Source organism: Crocuta crocuta, unplaced genomic scaffold, assembly GCF_008692635.1.
Source record: "Crocuta crocuta isolate KB4526 unplaced genomic scaffold, BGI_CrCroc_1.0 scaffold155, whole genome shotgun sequence".
Taxonomy (NCBI): Eukaryota; Metazoa; Chordata; class Mammalia; order Carnivora; family Hyaenidae; genus Crocuta; species Crocuta crocuta.
In genome coordinates, this window is record NW_027530365.1 from 772,382 (window position 1) to 790,100 (window position 17,719).

The following is a 17,719-nucleotide window of genomic DNA, read 5'->3' on the forward strand; positions in this document are numbered from 1 at the left end:
TCCCCTGTTCTCTCTCTCTCTCTCTCTCAAATAAATAAAACATTTTTTTTTAAGTTTAGAAAAAGTCGCACCAATTGAGGCAGCTAGGCACCCCAACCTTTTAGTCTTTATCTTACTTGTACTCTCATTTCCTATGCTCTCCTTGAGTTAGATACCATCATCCATGGTTTGCCTCCTTCCTCAATGCTCCTCTGCCTCTTTCTTTAGCAAAATGCTTTTTATTGGAAAAAGAGAGAGAGAGAGAGAGAGAGAGAGCGTGTGTGCACGCGAGAGAGAGCACATGTGGGGGGGAGGGGCAGACAGGGAAAAAAGAGAAAGAGCGGGAATCCCAAGCAGGCTTTATGCTCAGCTTGGAGCCCGACGTGGGGCCCAATGCGGGTCTGATCCCATCACCATGGGATCGTGACCCAAGGGGAAATTAAGAGTCAGATGCTCAACTGACTGAGCCATCCAGGCACACCTAGGAAAAACTTCTTCATTCACTTCCCTTTGCCCGCTGTCTGTGAGAGACCTCAGCTGTCACCATGGTTTTCATTAATCTACCTACCAATAATTCACAAAGCCTCATTTCTAGCCAAGCTCTCTTCTGAATTCTGCATGCATATTTATAACTGTGCATTGGACATCCTACCTACATGTGTTACAGGCAACTCCTACCTAAGATATCCCAAAGCGAATTCATGATCTTGCCCCAACCCCTAGCCTCCCTCCTTTATTACCTCTCTGGGTTAAGGATAGTAGCATTATTGCATTTACTTGCCCAAACCAGAATCATAGACATTTCCTGGAACTCTCTGTCTCCCAGATTAAGCCTTGTTTACTTTATCTCCTACAACATTAAGAATGCTTCTCCTTCAGGGCACCTGGGTGCCTCCGTCAGTTGAGTAACAGACTCTTGATTTCCCTTGGGTCATGATCCCAGGATTGTGGGATCAAACCCCATGTAGAGCTCCTGCTTAAGATACTCTCCCTCTCCTTCCACCCTTTTCCCCAACTTAACAAAAACCAAAAACCAAAAACCAATGTTTCCCTCTCTACTCCACCCTGATAATCACTGCCTTAATTTTCATCTCATCGAATTTCATCTCATCATTGTGATAGTCTCATATTTGGTTTCAACAGAACAAGATATCACCAAAAAGTGTGTAGTTTTAAGGCACAAATTAGAGGGAAAAAATAACGCTAAGCTTAACAAATATTAAAAAATAAATTAGATCAATAACTTCTAAGAAATTACATGTTTTTTCAGGATGTTAGTTATTATTTTGTGATCACACATTACCTTCCTCATCATAGATTTGTGGTTAAGAAAAATTATTAAAGGTGCTTTAAGAAACACAATCTTTAGCAATTCTATCAGTACAAAGAATTTTATTACTTTTGATACCAGAGTACATGAATATTTACTTCATTTCACAGGTTTGTGGTTGGGTGCTGCTTAGTCAACTCAGCAAACACATCATGAATACCTCCTGTGTGGAGGTACTGAGGAACTCAGAAAGGTTCCAGGATGCAGGAACCCTTAACAAGCAAGGGGTAGAGAGGCAATTGGCACATTCTAGGGAACGACTCATCATCCAACTCCTTCAACCATAAAACAAACTAACTGGTATAGAATGGTGCTTTATGGAAGAGGCACCTGGGTAGCCCAGTTTGCTGAGCAACTGACTCTTGGTTTCAGTTCAGGTAATGGTCCCAGGGTCTGCACTGAGTGTGGAGCCTGTTTCAGATTCTCTCTCTGCCCCTTCCCCCCACTTACACTCTTTCTAAAAAAGAAGGAGGAGGGGAGGGGGTGGAGAAGAATGGCGCTTTTTGGAATACATGTAAATATATAGAAGCATTTGTAAACTCCAAACTGCTAAGAGTAAAAAAATAGGGATACCTGGGTGGCTCAGTTGGTTGAGTGTCTGACTCTTGATCTTGGCTCAGATAATGATCTCACATGATTGTGGGTTTGGGCCCCACCTTGGGCTCTTCACTGAGTGTGAAGCCTATTTTCATAATAATAATAATAATAATAATAATAAATAATAGCACAAGCTAGAACTTAAGGAAATTTGGAAATGATTGTCTTGCAATAATAAAAAAAAACAATGAAAAGGGGCTCCTGGGTGGTTCCGTTGGTTAAGCTTCCGACGTTGACTCAGGTCATGATCTCATGATTCGTGGGTTTGAGCCCCACGTTAGACTCTGTGTTGACAGCTAGCTCAGAGCCTGGAGCCTGTTTCGGATTCTGTGTCTCCCTCCCTCTGATTCTCCCCTGTTCATGCTGTCTTTCTCTCTCCCAGAAATAAATAAAAACATTTTTAAAAATTTTTAAAAAGAAAAGAAACAATTAAAAATGAAAGAAAATAATGAAGCACCACTGACTGCAGTTTCTTCTTTGAAAGACTTGCCACCAAAATGTTTAACTTGGTTCTCCTTTCTACATCCATCACTAACATTGTATGTAATTCAACCCTTTTTGCGAGCTTTAGTGGCTACCTCTAACTCAGAAGAATTTCAGAGACTTTGATTCTAACCATTGGTACAGGATTTTACAATCACTCTGCCTATTCTTCCCCTAAGGATTTGTTATAAGAATGTTTCCGGGGGTTTCCTTCAATAATAATCAGCACTTTATTTTTAAACATTAAACTTAGGTGGCTCAGTGAGTTAGGTATCTGACTCTTGATTTTGGTTCAGGTCATGATCTCATGATTTGTAAGATCAAGCCCAGTATCAGTATCAGGCTGTGTGCTGACAGTGCCAGAGCCTGCTTGGGATTCTCTCTCTTCCTCTCTCTCTGCCCCTCTCCTTGCTTGCATACTCATGCACTCTTTCTCTCTCAAAATAAACAAACATTTTTTAAAAATTAAAACTAGGGGCACCAGAGTGGCTCAGTCAGTTAAGCGTCTGACTTTGGCTCAGGTCATGATCTCACGATTCATGGGTTCAAGCCCTGCGTCAGGCTCTCTGCTGCCACCAGCTCAGAGCCTTGAGCCTACTTCAGATTCTGTATCTCCCTCTCTCTCTGACCCTCCCCTGCTCATGCTATCTCTCTCTCTCTCTCAGAAATAAATAAAACATTTTAAAAAATTAAAAAAATTAAAACTAAATTTAAAGTTAAACCTTACATGTGCTGCTGGCCATTTTGCCTTTGGATAATTCAGCTAGATGAGATCCAATACTATTTTTTAATGGCCTAATTTTGTGTATAATAAAGATGAAACTTTCAGATTACAGAATGCTTCTTTCAAGCACTGAGAAATAAAAGGGAAACTTTTAATAACTTCAGTTTCTACAGTTACGTCCTTATCACTGGAAAGATTATGAAACTCTTGTGCATGCTTTTAAGAGTTTTTTAATGAATATTGATGAGCAGTTGTGTTTTGATTTGGGGTATTAACTCTTTTCCATATCTTTGTGCGACAAATCTACCTATAGTCATGTGTGCCATAATAATGGTAAGTGTGTTCATGTACAATACAGTTTACAAAGTCTACTCTCTATTATTTTTTAATCATCCCAATCTTATTCTTGTATTCATTTGTCAACCAATATATGTCATGTATAGTGGCATGTCAACCCTATGAACCAGACATTATTACTATTATTACTCTGTTTTACAGATGAGAAAACCAAGACCAAGAGAAGCTAAGTAATTTACCTAAGGTCACACAGGTAAGAGGGAATATTATATATTGATAAAGAGTATAAATTCTGGAGCCAAATTGTTGAGATTTAATCCTGGTTCTTCCATTTAGTAGCTGTGTGACCTTGGGTAAGTTTCTTAAACTCTCTGTCAGTTTCCTCATCTGTAAAATGAGTAGAATTGTAGCACATACCTTGTAGCATTGAAGCACATACAATAGTGCCTAGCACATAGTGAGTGCTCAATAAGTGTGGTTATTATTAGTACAAGTAGGCGCTCCGACTCTATGACTTGAACCAGTTCCTCTGACTCTATATTTAATGCTCTTTTTCATATACTGAAACTGCTTCCATAATATGATATAAAAATGTTGTCTCTCTATAGCCTGAGATATAAATTCAAACTCTGAAGTACATGCAGTACATTTTTCAATAATTACAATTATAATTATTACTTTATAATCATAGGCAATCATATGGAGAAATGCAGTGATAATCCCCCGTTCTCTGTCCATCAGTATAGAATGGCAAATAAAAGTTTGGCAGAGAACAATCCAATACATATGGTTGTGGGCAACAGCACCTTTAATGACAGAATATGATCGCCATAAGGAAATGTTTATGTTAAAGGAAAAGAATTCCTTCAGACCAGTGTACCCTGTAATACTGAGCGCAGGCTTCCTGGTGTTTGTTTGCTGTCATCAGATAGACCAGACACCCTGAAACATCATGGAGATGCTCGCTTTCACCCTAGAAGACTTTTGTTCTTTAAGTCTTTGAGCCAGCAATCAGGGCAAGTGTCTCCAGAATGCAAGAGGCAGCATTATCTAATTCTAATGCAGTGCGTCTCAGTCTTGACTACTCATTAGAACCACCAGAGGAACTTGTAACAATTCCCATGTAAAAGGCACACCCCCACACTAATTACATCAGGATCTCTGGGAGCAGGACCTGGCGGTAGTAGTTTTTAGAGCTCCCCAGGTGATTACAATGTGCAACCAAGGTTGGAAAGGCTGCAGTGGGAAGAGAATGGTGTTGGAAGTTGGAGACTTCAGAGCCCTGTACTAGTTCTGCCACATACAGTTAAGTGACTTTAAGTTAGCCATTTAATGCTCTGTACCTGATTCTAAAATTTCTATTCATTGAAAGAAACATTCCAATCCATCTTAAGTTGTTCTATGATTAGTATGAGATAACATGTGTGAAGACAAAGCATGGTAAGGCAAGTTGATGCTACTATATTTCTTTGGATGTGACAGTCCCAGCCGTGGAAAAAATTTTAGATCAACCTATAAAGATGTTGGATAAGAGATGTGTCATGGAAAAAACAAAGTAAAGATGATGTCCAGTTATCCTTAGAAGGAAAGGAAGAAAAAAGTTTATCATGAAGCCAATAGAAGATAATTTTCTACCAGAGACTACAAAACTGCCACAAAGACAAGATATGGTCATGATGGGGGATTTTAGCTTCAAGAATGAATGACAAAATTTCACTGGTCCTTTCCTCCTGCTCACTCTCACGTTCTCCCCCCCCACCCCATTAATTATTTCCCTCCTATCAACATCACTCATCCCATTAATTATTTCCCTCCTATCAACATCACTCATTTAGCATCTTCTATGTCTAGATACATACATATTATGATACGCTTTTTGAGAAGTTTATGATCAGATGGTACGAGAACAGGTGAATGAGAAAACTACAGGGATAAAATAGGAAGCATTAAAATAAAAGTCTGTACAAATACTGTGGCATTTTTTAGCTCTCAGATAGTAGAGAAAGCAATGAAGAAAATGAGTCAATGATATAAAATTAATGGAAATATTCAGGAGGGATGACCATGCCATTTGGGGTTTCATAATATATAAGGAAGAGACTGATGTGCATATTCAAATAGAAAATGTAGGAAAGGCGATTTCAGAAATACAAGGAAACATGAATTATCCTTGAATAGAAACCTCAAATTTAAATTTAATCTAAATAGTAATGAATAGTCCCAATGAGAAGACATTGCTCAATTATCTGTTTGTTCATATGTAAAGTGTATACTGTAATGGTAACCACTATGTACCTACTTTACAGATTCCCAATGTGTGGTAACAATCCTATTAATATTAGTTATTATAATCATTTAAAGGAAATACTGATATCTCACTAAGAACCTTAGGGAGCTCATATTTGCTTCCTTAATATAAAGGAAGGGAGAAATGTAAATCCAAATAGCAACAAAAAGAATATTAATAAAGCCTATAAGAACACACATGTATGTGTACTTGTGTGTGCTTGAAGGAAGAAAAGAAATAGAATAGACAAGAATACTGCTGGCTAAAATAATACTAATAGAAGAAAATGAGAACTATTCAGTGTAAATGTTTCTACCACTGACATAGTTCATCAAGCTAGCAGTGGTTAATCAATCATTGTTTAGAAGGAAGCTCCAGATAAGGGTAAGCCTGGTGGAGAGCATCTATTGGTTAAATAGTTCAAGACTCTAAACCCAGGACAATTACAAGAAGCAGGGAGACAATGGTAGATAGGTAGGTAGGTAGATAGATAGATAGATAGATAGATGTTTGTGTGTATGATCTGACTTTCAGTAAATTTTATGTTAGTTTTATTGAAGGCATAAGGTTTATAATTAACTGCAAACATATGAGCCAGTGGTGTACTTTGATTTCCAGAAAATACTAATGCAGATCTAAGCTGAAGTGATAGAAGCATAATACACAGATCAAGAGAGGTAGTAACCCACTTACATCTTTGCTATTCAAAGAAATCAAGATCCTGAGCCAGTTCTGGGCATAAACTTTAATAAGAATGTTAGCAAAGTTCACCACCAGGATGGTCAGGATGATTAGGTCTCTAAAAAACCATATCTTAAGATAAAATTGGGGGAACTGAGGCTGTTCTGATAGGTGTCTTCAAATATTAGAAGGACTCTCTCCCATGGGTAAAGGATGAACCTGGTCAGTATTGCTCCAGAGGTCTGAACTAGGACCCGTGAGGACTCAGCACTCAGGTTGAGGAAAGACATTGTGACCTTACTGTCTGGCAATGGAACGGGCAGTTTCCCAACAACAGAGAGGAGAGTTTTCTGTCATTGGCAAGGGATTCATTCAGAGTATATTCTTGCTTTGTGAAATATCAAGACCTATAGTGTCACCTTTTGCTTATCACTAGTGGTGTTGAATTCGAATTTTGTTAAACTGTGGTGTCTGTAGTTTCTATAGAAGTTATATTAACACCTTCTTCATTACCACAAATGATATATAAACAAATGTCATTATAATGGAAATTTTGAAGAAAAATCAACTTATATCAAATATCCAATAATACAAAGTTCAAGTAAAAGGAAGAAATTTGGAAAGTGAGCACTGTAATTTGACTTGAACTATATAATACATCATTGCCACATACCAACTTAATGAAAAGTGAATTATTTTAAACTTTGAACCTTTTTCAAAACTCTAATTTCAGTGTTTGAAGATCCACATTTTATTGAAGAATATTATAAATGGAAGAAACTTGAATTAAAACATCCTAGAGAATGGAATCTAAAGTAAGTAATTAATATTATCTTCTTAACTTGAAATATATCATTCTACTTTCTACTGGCTAGCTTAACCATCAAAAGAAATCTTTGGAAATAACTACAGATGCCCTTTTCTACACATAAGAACGAGAGTAAGAAGTATCTCTCTCCCTTTCCTATGAACCTAGGTGGGAAACATCTTTGCCACTGTTAACCTTTAAAATTTAAGTTGTCTGACCAGCAAAAAAGGTTTTATTCAGGAATAGCAGAGAACTGCAATTTGGGACTTGAAATCCAGGCCAAAAGCACAAACAAAGGAAGAGGAACATCACTTTAAAGAGAAGGAAGAAGTTTGAGAGGAGTTGTTTTGAAAGCACAAGTTCAGGATGATGACGGTTTCTCATTGGCTAAGTTGCTGGCGGTTTCTCATTGGCTAAGTTGCTGGCCTCGTCAGTTTCTTATAGGAGAGGGAATGAACATCTTTCCCTGTTGGTATCTGTGACTGATGATTCTTTCCTAATGAGATTCTTCTTTTGGGGTCTATAATGGACAGTTCTTCCTGTACTTGAATTTGGGTAGTAAGGCTTTACCTTCTGGCCCCCCAACTCTACTTTAGTGAGTTTCCCTTTATTAATGTTTATCTCTTGGCTGCCAAAACTAGAGTTGAACATGCGCCACAGTGAAGGACTCTCACAACACCTTCCACATTACTTCTCTTACTCCATTTCCCATTATCCTTATTATCATATGACCCAGAAATCAGAAAAACACAAAAAGAACCCCCTGTCTCTGTATCACCAATTAGCTTTTCATCCTTCTCACAGTTCTAAATATCTTTTCATCATCCATGAATTTTTCATTCAAGAACCAAACATATTTCATCTAATGAGCAACCATCTAGTAAAATATAAAATTATTACAATAGCTTCAGAAATTTTTGACTATTAGACCATGTTAGAGAACACATCTTAATCTCATCTTTGGTCTCTTGACTCCTAAAGGCAGTTTTGCCTTTTAATCATGCTGGCAAAAGATTGCTTCTGAGCACTGTGGTTTAGCTGGGCTATAGTAGTTACTTATTCTCATGTGCTTTTTTCAAAGGACTTGGTGAATGTGCTACACAACACTAGTGGAGTTAAAGATCCTTTTTCTTTTTTCTTTTTTTTGCATTTACTTCATTAACCTCAGTTTCTAACCCTTCTGCTTGTTAGCAGTGTGATTGTTTATTTCTAGAAGGATATACAGGATTAATAAAAATAATATACTGTTTTGAATTTCTGTAGAAATTGAGGTTCTTTGGTGCACCTGTGTGGCTTAGTCGGTTAAGAGTCAGACTTTGGCTCAGGTCATGATCTTGCAGTTCACAAGTTTGAGCCTCCCATCAGGCTTTGTGCTGACAGCTCAGAGCCTGGAGCCTGCTTTGGATTCTGTGTCTCCCTTTCTCTCTCTCTCTGTCTCTGTCTCTCTCTCTGAAAAATAAACAAACATTTAAAGAAATTTTTTAAAGAAATTGAGCTTCTTAAAAAATATATACTTTCCTACCCTTTGACATCGTAGTTCAGATGGGGTTTTTCACTTGGATATTCTTTTTTCAGTTGACTTCTATGACAGCTTCCCTTTAAGCCAGAGTGGAGAAAAGCTTTTGCATCTGATACTTCTCTACCTTCAGAATAAATTATAGGCAGTAGAAAACGTTTTTTAAAGTAGAATTTGAAGAACACAAGCATGTTTTTTTTTTTCATGAAGTCATGTTTCAAGTTTCATTTAGAGTTAAAGAAAGCTACTTAGAATATAAGGTTAATTTTGCTTCAACATGACTTCCTTTTTTATTTCCCTGAACAGAACTGCTTTGTTTTATTTGTTTGATCATTGATTCATTATGTAATGCCAGCGTCCCACAGAACCCAAAATTTAGAAAAAGTAAGACTATGTCATTTTCAACTTTTCCATCCACTTCCACATGTGGCTGAAATAATTGTGAGCTGTCTGAGTGTAGAACATTTTCCCAAATACATTATTTTGAAGTTATAGGTGAAATTATCATGTGCGTGGTTGACCCTGTCAGAATAAAACTCTCACACCTTATGCCATCTGGTGGTTGATGAGAATATATTTAGATCAAATGCTACTTGCTTCTTTTAAATTTTGGGGTTGATTAGTTTAAAAACAATAAAGTTTTTAAAAGCTATGACATTTAGCTGGATAATTTTCGTGTGGCATAAATATGCCACAAGAGGTTGCAAAAATCTAAAGTATGTTGAATCAACTTTTTTCCAAACAATTATTAGAAGTCTCATGTTCAATCAAAATACAATATAATAAAGTGGTCAATTCATAGAGTCTCAAGTAGAAAATGTTTGGGCATCTTTGCAAGCAAGTAATTGGTCTCTACATGCATGCAATATAAGGTCATTATGCATTTCTCTGCTTTAATATTGAAAACGCTTTCCTGTGCTTGAAATTTCCTGTTAAAAGAAACAGAAACTGCAAATTAACAACCTTTCATCTACATAGTATTAAAGAGAAAGACCTATCTTTCCTGCTTCGCATCCCGCCTCCTACTGTCCTCCCAATTCCTCATCAATCAAGACTTGATTCTTAAGCCACACCAAGTTCTTTTTTCTCACTATTATTCTGGGACATAAGATCTCTTCACCACTTTGTGCCTTCTGCCTGGGCTGTGTTTCCCAGCAGGGTCTTTGCTGGTGGTCTAGAGTTAGGCTTTGGTCTGAGTGAAAAGGTGGAATGTGGAGTGCTTAAATGCGGGGACCAGGGCCCCAGGCTGTCTGCACTTCAAACCCGGCTCTGCCAATTCCCACCTCTCTGACCAACTCAGGGCAAATTATCCAACTTCTTTGTGCCTCAGTCTCCTCATCTGTTAAATGGCAGTAAAAACCATAACTACCCCTTAAGAATATTGTGAGGATTAATACATTAATACATGTAAATCTCTTCAAACAGAATCTGGTATGCAGTAAGTACTCGAAAGGTTCACTATGATTCAGGCTTTTCCCACTGTGGCCCTAGCTCTGTTTTCAGATGGGACTTCTTTCTTTGGAGGTAGCATGGGGGAAAGCATGAGCTTTTGGGTCACACGGATCTTAGAGAAATTCTTACCCACTCTCAGCTTGTTTCCTTAGCTGTTGAATAGAGATAACATTAGTTACCTTGCAAAGTGGTCTTGAATTTGATCTCTTGAGTGAGACTGTATATAAATATAATCATAGAGTGTTGACAATAAATATTAGTTCCTCAGGAGAAGGGGAGACAAAAACCCATGCCCCCCAATTTTTCAGACAATGAAAATAGTCTCTGTCATAAACAGGTAAAAATTGTAAAATGTTCCCAGGTAGGGAACAGGGCAGTGCCACCTATCGTGATCACATTTATTTTAGTTCCATGATGCACATGGTTCTTTTCTCTTCTCCTCTCTAGTCATCTCTCTTGCCTGACAAAGCCCATCACAAGGATGGCATGAAGATCCAGGGTCCCTGACTCAGACTTCCACTTCCCTCCATGCTCTCCTCCCATAGCTCTCTCAGTCTGTAGTGTAGACATTCATCTGTTTATGGAGAGTGACCAGGGCGAGGCCATTATTGTTGCTTTGTATTCCCTGCCTTTAGTGTGGGACCTGACACCTTGTAGGCACTCAGGCATGTTTGTTGAATGATGCATACCTCCCCCTTTTCCCTACTTCAACCTCCCCCTTTTCCCTACTTCATAGTTAAATTAAATGTGAAGGAGTTAATTTTTAGAAAAATTAAATGTAGATTCTGACTTCTATTAAGGCTAGTTCTAATAGAGAGATAATGGTTCTCTTTGGGGAATTCTGAGGGTATGATCATAGAAGAGTGATTGAAAACTGGAAATATAAATGAACTGTTATGAATATTTTATGCAAATTCTTAAGTTTTACACATGTTTTTAGTTAGTATTACTAGGAACCTATTGTCATTATAAGCAGCTCATAAATATTCATGAATCGATCATTTGGTTTGGTCATTCTATCATTTCTAAGGCCTTTTTCCCTCCCCCATTGCCTTGCCTGCCTCTTGACTATTCAAGCAAAGGCTTTTTTTCTACTAAAACACGGGAAAGAATATGAATCTAGAGGTTAATCAGTAGTTTGTGTTTATTTTCTTTGGAGAAATAGTGAAAGATACAAAATCAGAAAGCAGTACAAGCTGTTCTTTTGAATATTCTTCCTTATAAAACTGTTTGTGTCATACTCTATGGCTGGTGATCACTTATGTGGTCATGGAAATATCTGTGCCAATAATCTAAGCTTGTCAGACAAGTTATCTAAATAAAAGTTATTCGTTCTGGAGTCTTCCATTCTTTGTAGCTTTAAAAGAAGATATTGCTCCTGTCTACACAGAGGAGGTACAGAGAGAACAGGAACTAAATGGCAAAGCATCTACTGTGTGCCAGGCATCCTTTCATTTCCTAGTGTAATGCTGGCCATGCTGTAGAGTTCACAGTTGTACCCTGAAGTATAACCCCACAGTAGTGCCCGTCAGCCTCCTTCAAAGCCATAGCAAATCAACTTGCACTCCAAGTCAAGCCACTTCCTTGTTGTATAGACACAGCTTCAAGACAAAATTCCTAGCCTCCCTTTTCACCTGGATGGTCACCCCTAAATTTCTCTACAGAAATGCTGTGTTAAGTAGAGGTAGATATTACCTGCGGTTTATTAATGAGAGAAGCATAATTAACCAGCTTGCCCAAAGTTATTGATAAACACGTATTTAAAAACTACAACTAAATTATTTCTACTTTCCCATTAATATAGGCTTATTACAAGCTTAAAATTTTCAGGTAATGTGGAAATGTTGTCTACCCAATTGCTAGCACAAATCAAGTCTACCTTTTGTGGAAAAAGTTTTTTGGGATCAATCTCAAATTCTTTTATTAAACAATGTTAGCTCCTTTGTCCTTCTTTCTTATATTTATAAAACTTTCTTATATTTATAAAATATACTATGGATTTAGTTGTACTGTATTTTATTTTATTTTATTTTATATTATTGTTTATTTTGAGAGAGTGTGTGAGCAAGGGAGGGGCAGAGGGAGAAGGAGAGGGAGGGGGAGAGAGAGAGAGAGAGAGAGAGAGAGAGAGAGAGAGGGAGAAAACGTATCTCAAGCAGGCTCCATGCCCAGCACAGAGCCTGAGGCAGGGCTCCATCTCACTACTGTGAGATCATCACCTGAGCTGAAATCAAGAGTCAGATGCCCAACTGACTGAGCCACCCAGATGTTTCTGTATTTGAAATTAAGGAGTTAATATATAAGATTTCTAAGTTCCTGTATCTGAGTCTGGATTTTTCTTTAGCATACTATGATTCCCTTTTCTCCAGTTATATAGAAAATACTTATGCTGAATACATTAATGTATGTTTGTGGTATCCTTTCAGGGTTATTGAAGTTAAACATTGTTTTTATAGATTTACATAATTCTGTACTTAATATATTTTTAAGGAGGAATACTGGCTTTGACTCCTCAAAGGGTGAACATTGAGTGCCATCTTGTGGTTAAAGAGAGAATTAGTATTAGAACGGGCATTAGAAATGTTCCCTTTAAAATAAAGACTTGGAAAAAAATATAGACAAAGGAAAACCAAAACCCTTTAAAACATTTCTGCCAATAATGAGAAACAATGAAATCTGGCCATGTGTAGCAACATGGATGGACCTTGAGGGTGTTATGNTAAAACATTTCTGCCAAGCAAATACTTTATCTCTGCTTGGATGGTTTTAGAGACAGGGAGCTCAGTACTTCAAGGATCATTCAATTAGCTTGAATCTCCCTTATTTCTAGCTTAAATCTAACACTTTATGACATTCAATTATTACATATTTCTTTCATTCAGTTAACAGATTTTTATCGAATACTTACTATATGTTTTTACACTTGTCTGCAAAACCATTTGGAAATGAGAAATTTCTTGATTTTATAAAGAGGGTAGACAGAAAAAGGTGGGTTTTGTTGTTGGGTTTTTTTTGTTTTTTTTTTAAGTTCCCTAAGCTTACACACTCTGTAAGTGACAGAGCTGAAATTCCTATCTAGGCATCCTGGATGCTACAACCCGGGCTTTTATCTGTGAGACCAAGTGTCAGCTCAGACCCTGAGAACCCAAGGATGGCTTTGGGTTTGGGTGGAAGGCCTGGCTCAAGGGGCAATGTTGTGGCAGAAACTAAAATGTCTCCACTTGTCCTTGGAAGCAACACAAATAAGGCTCTTCTTTTTTGTAGGGTTATTCCTTGAGTCTCAGAAAATAGCTATTGTGTCTTTTTTCTACCTTCCTTTAGGTGTTCTCATTTTCAGAATAAACACACCCAGTCCTTTCAACTGTTTTTTTAAATGAATTTCGCATTTTTTATTCTTCACTTGTTACTGGTTTAAATCATTTAATCAACTTCTCTCTCAGATTGTACCCCAAAACTTTACCATGGATTTATGGTTGTAGCACAGAATCTAGTGGGGCATTCTATACTATAAATACTATGACTTAAAGCTGCTTTCCCCTTCATCTCTCTAAAGAAGGGGATTTCAATATGAGTCAAAAACACATATTGGGCTCTTACAAAAATAGAGAGGGAGAGAGAGAATTATTCCTTTGGTTCTGATCCCACATAGAACACTATTTTGAGGGGTCTCTCTGTGTCTCTCTCCCCTTTACCCTCCCTATCAGCATCCTATCCCACCCTTCCCCCAACTGTGGCCACAGAAATAAGGTATGTAGATTATTTCTTGGTCTGAGCAGGGGTGAAATTGAAGAGGGCTTTGCTTTCCCAGAGGTATATTAGATTGTGTTCTATCTGAAAGGAGGAACAGGAAGGAAGCCAAGAAATTCCCTTAGAACATGTTACAAAGACTCAGATCCCTAGATGGAAGGGATACAGTAACTTTTATCACTCTTGTCATGTGCATGAAGCTACTTTTCAACAATATGTAGCTATATTAGCCCCCAGGTGGAAGCTGTTCTAAACCCATCAGAAATCTTACAAACACAAACCGTGACTATACAAACTGATTTGTAAGATACTGAACTGCACGCTGAAACAATCATATGTAAAGGAATATACAAAATCCATTGCCCAATGCTGGAAAACAGTGTGGAGTTTCCTCAAAAAGTTAACAATAGAACTTCCCTATGACCCAGCAATAGCACTGCTAGGAATTTACCCAAGGGATACAGGAGTGCTGATGCATAGGAGAACATGTACCCCAATGTTCATAGCAGCACTCTCAACAATAGCCAAAACATGGAAAGAGCCTAAGTCCATCAAAGGGCGAATCGATCAAGAAGACGAGGTTCATCTATACAATGGAATACTATATGGCAATGAGAAAGAATGAAATCTGGCCATGTGTAGCAACATGGATGGAGGGTGTTATGCTGAGCGAAATAAGTCAGGCAGAGAAGGACAGATACCATATGTTTGCATGTATAGGAGGATTAGGAGGAACTTAACGGAGGACCGTGGGGGAGAAGAAGGGGGGAAATAGTGGGGGAGAGAAAGAGAGGCAAACCATGAAAGACTTTTGAATACTGAGAACAAACTGAGGACTGATGGGTGTTGGGGGGGAGGGGGGAGATGGGCATGGAGGAGGGCACTTGTGGGGATGAGCACTGGGTGTTATATGGAAACCAACTTGACAACAAACTATTTGTAAAAAATAAAAATAAAAAAATAATAAAAGACTAATGAAACTGGAAAAAAAAAATCCATTGCCCAATGGAGGAAAACTTGCAACACCCAAAATCCCATTCAAAATGACCAGTCAGGAAAATAAGCAGGGAAATCTAATCCATAACCAAGATAAAAATCTATCAATATAAATAGATCCATAAACAATAGAGATGATGGAATTAGTAGATACGGATTTTAAAGCAGCTATTATACATCTTAAAAAATATACTCAAGGATCTAAAGAAAACCATGATTATAATGAAGAGAAATGGAAGATATACAAAAGGCCAATGGAATATCTACAGATAAGGTAAATGGAAAATTTAAGGGCACACTGTTGGGAAAGAACAACAAATTCGATATTGTAGAAGAAATGACCCACGAGCTTTAAAATGGAACAATATAAACTCTTGAAAATAAGCACAGAGAAAAAAAGACTGGAGGAAAAAAACACCTCAGTGAATTGTGTGGTAGTATCAAATGGTATAAGTTAATGTAATTGGTGGCCCAGACAAGAACTGACAGAAAAAAATATGTGAAGAAATAATTATGCCTGGAAACTGTCCAAATCTGACGAAAGCTATAAGCTTAGAGACCAAGAAACTCAGTGAATCCCAAGAAACAGAAATATAACGAAACCATACCCAGGCACATCATAATCAAATTGCTGAAACTCAGTGCTAAAGAGAAAAATCTTCAAAGCAGCAAAAGATAAACACACACACACACACACACACACACACACACACTGCATGCAGAGGAACCAAAGCTAAGAACAACCAATAACTATGGCAGAAACTTTACGACTAAAAGATAATTGATGACAATTTTAGAGCTCTTGAAAGAAATTATTGACCTAGAATTTTATACTCAGTGAAAATATCTCTCTAAAATGAAGGTAAAATACATTTTTAGACCAACATATCCAACTACATAGATGAAGTGATAGACAAGCTCTCTTAAAAAGGCTCTCTTAAAAAGAAATGAACAACTTGAATAATTTTATGTCTAAAAAGGAAATTGAATTGATAGTTAAAAACCTTCATACAAAAACAACACCAAGCCCAATGGCTTCATTGAAGAATTTTTCCAGACATTCAAAGATAAACTAGTATCAATGTATAGAAAATATAAAATTTTCCTTTTTTAGGAAAATACGAAAGAGAACACTTCCCAATACATGTCATACAGTCAGCAGTACCTCTTAATGCAATCCCTATCAAAATATCAATAGCATTTTTTCACAGAGCTAGAAGAGATAAGCCTAAAATTTGTATGGAACCACAAATTATCCCAAATAACCAAAGCAATCTTGAAAAAGAACAAAACTGGAGGAATCTCAATCCAGATTTCAAGCTATACTACTACAAAGCTGTAGTAATCAAAACAGTATGTTACCTGCATAAAAACGGACATACAGATCCATGGAACAGAATAAAGAGCAGAGAAATAAACCCATACTTATATGGCAAATTCATCTACAACAAAAGAGGCAAGAATCTGCAGTTGGGAAAAGACAGCCTCTCCAACAAACGGCGTTGGAAAAGCTGGACAGCCACCTGCAAAGGAATGAAACTGGACCACTTCCTCACAAGAGACAAAAATAGGCTCAAAATGGATTAAAGATCTAATTGAGAGGCCTGAAAGCATAAAATTCCTAGAAGAGGGCACAGAGAGTAATTTCTCTGATGCTGGTCATAGCAGCATTTTTCTAGATATGTCTCCTGAGGAAAGGGAAATAAAAACAAAAATAAACTATTGGGACTACGTCAAAATAAAGAGCTTCTGCACAAAAAGGAAACAATCGACAAAACTAAAAGATAGCCTACTGAATGGGAGAAGATATTTGCAAATGACAAATCTGATAAAGGGCTAGTATTCAAAATATATTTAAAAAAGCTTATATAGCTCAGCACCAAAAGTACAAACCATCGAATTCAAAAATGGACAGAAGACATGAATGGACATTTCTGAAAGAAGACATACAGATGGCCAACAGACACCTGAAAAGATACACAACATCATTCATCATCAGGGAAATACAAATCAAAATCACAATGAGATATCACCTCACACCTGTTAGAATGGCTAAAATCAAAACCACAAGCAGCAACAAGTGTTGGTGAGGATAGGGAGAAAACGGAACCCTCACGCACTGCTGGTGGGAATGCAAAGTAGTGCAGCCACTGTGGAAGATAGTATAGAAGTTCTTCAAAAAATTAAAAATAGGGACATCTGAGTGACTCAGTCAGTTGAGCATCCAACTTTGGCTCAGATCATGATCTCCAGTTTGTAGGTTCAAGACATGTGTCGGCCTCTGTGCTGACAGCTCAGAGCCTGGAGCCTGCTTCAGATTCTGTATCTCCCTCTCTCTCTGCCCCTGCCCTGCTTGCAGTCTGTCTCTTTTCTCTCAAAAATAAATAAGTGTTAAAAAATTAAAAATAGAACTACGGTATGATCCAGTAATTCCACTACTGGGTATTTAGCCAAAGAATAAGAAAATAGTAACTGAAAAAGATAATGCATCCTTATGTTTATAGCAGCATTATTTCCAATAGCTAGACTATGAACACAGCCCAACTGTCCATCAATTGATGGATGGATAAAGAAGATGTGGTATGTATGTATATATGTATATGTGTGTGAATGTGTGTATGCATACATATATGTATATGTATAGTGGAATTTTACTCAGCCATAAAAAAGAGTGAAGTTTTGCCATTTCAAACAACATGAATGGATCTAGAGAGTACAGTGGTAAACAAAAAATGTCAGTCGAGAAAGACAAATACCATATGATTCCATATGTGGAATTTAAGAAACAAACAAATAAACAAAAATTTAAAAAGAGACAAACC

General features: G+C 37.4%; 1 protein-coding gene across 11 annotated transcripts in view; it reads left to right on the plus strand.

The window, feature by feature from the left end:
• Nucleotides 1-17,719, plus strand: part of UBE2U (ubiquitin conjugating enzyme E2 U) — a 52,069-nt gene that overhangs the window by 27,966 nt on the left and 6,384 nt on the right. For 8 of the 11 annotated variants that reach the window (XM_077766118.1, XM_077766115.1, XM_077766117.1 and 5 more), the window contains one exon: nucleotides 7,112-7,193. In XM_077766118.1, the coding sequence (XP_077622244.1) occupies nucleotides 7,112-7,168 (57 nt within the window). In that variant the 3' untranslated portion in view covers nucleotides 7,169-7,193. Of the gene's footprint in view, nucleotides 1-3,611; nucleotides 3,664-7,111; nucleotides 7,198-17,719 lie in introns of those variants that run through there. The other 3 variants (XM_077766120.1, XM_077766121.1, XM_077766116.1) reach the window with 2 other exon arrangements.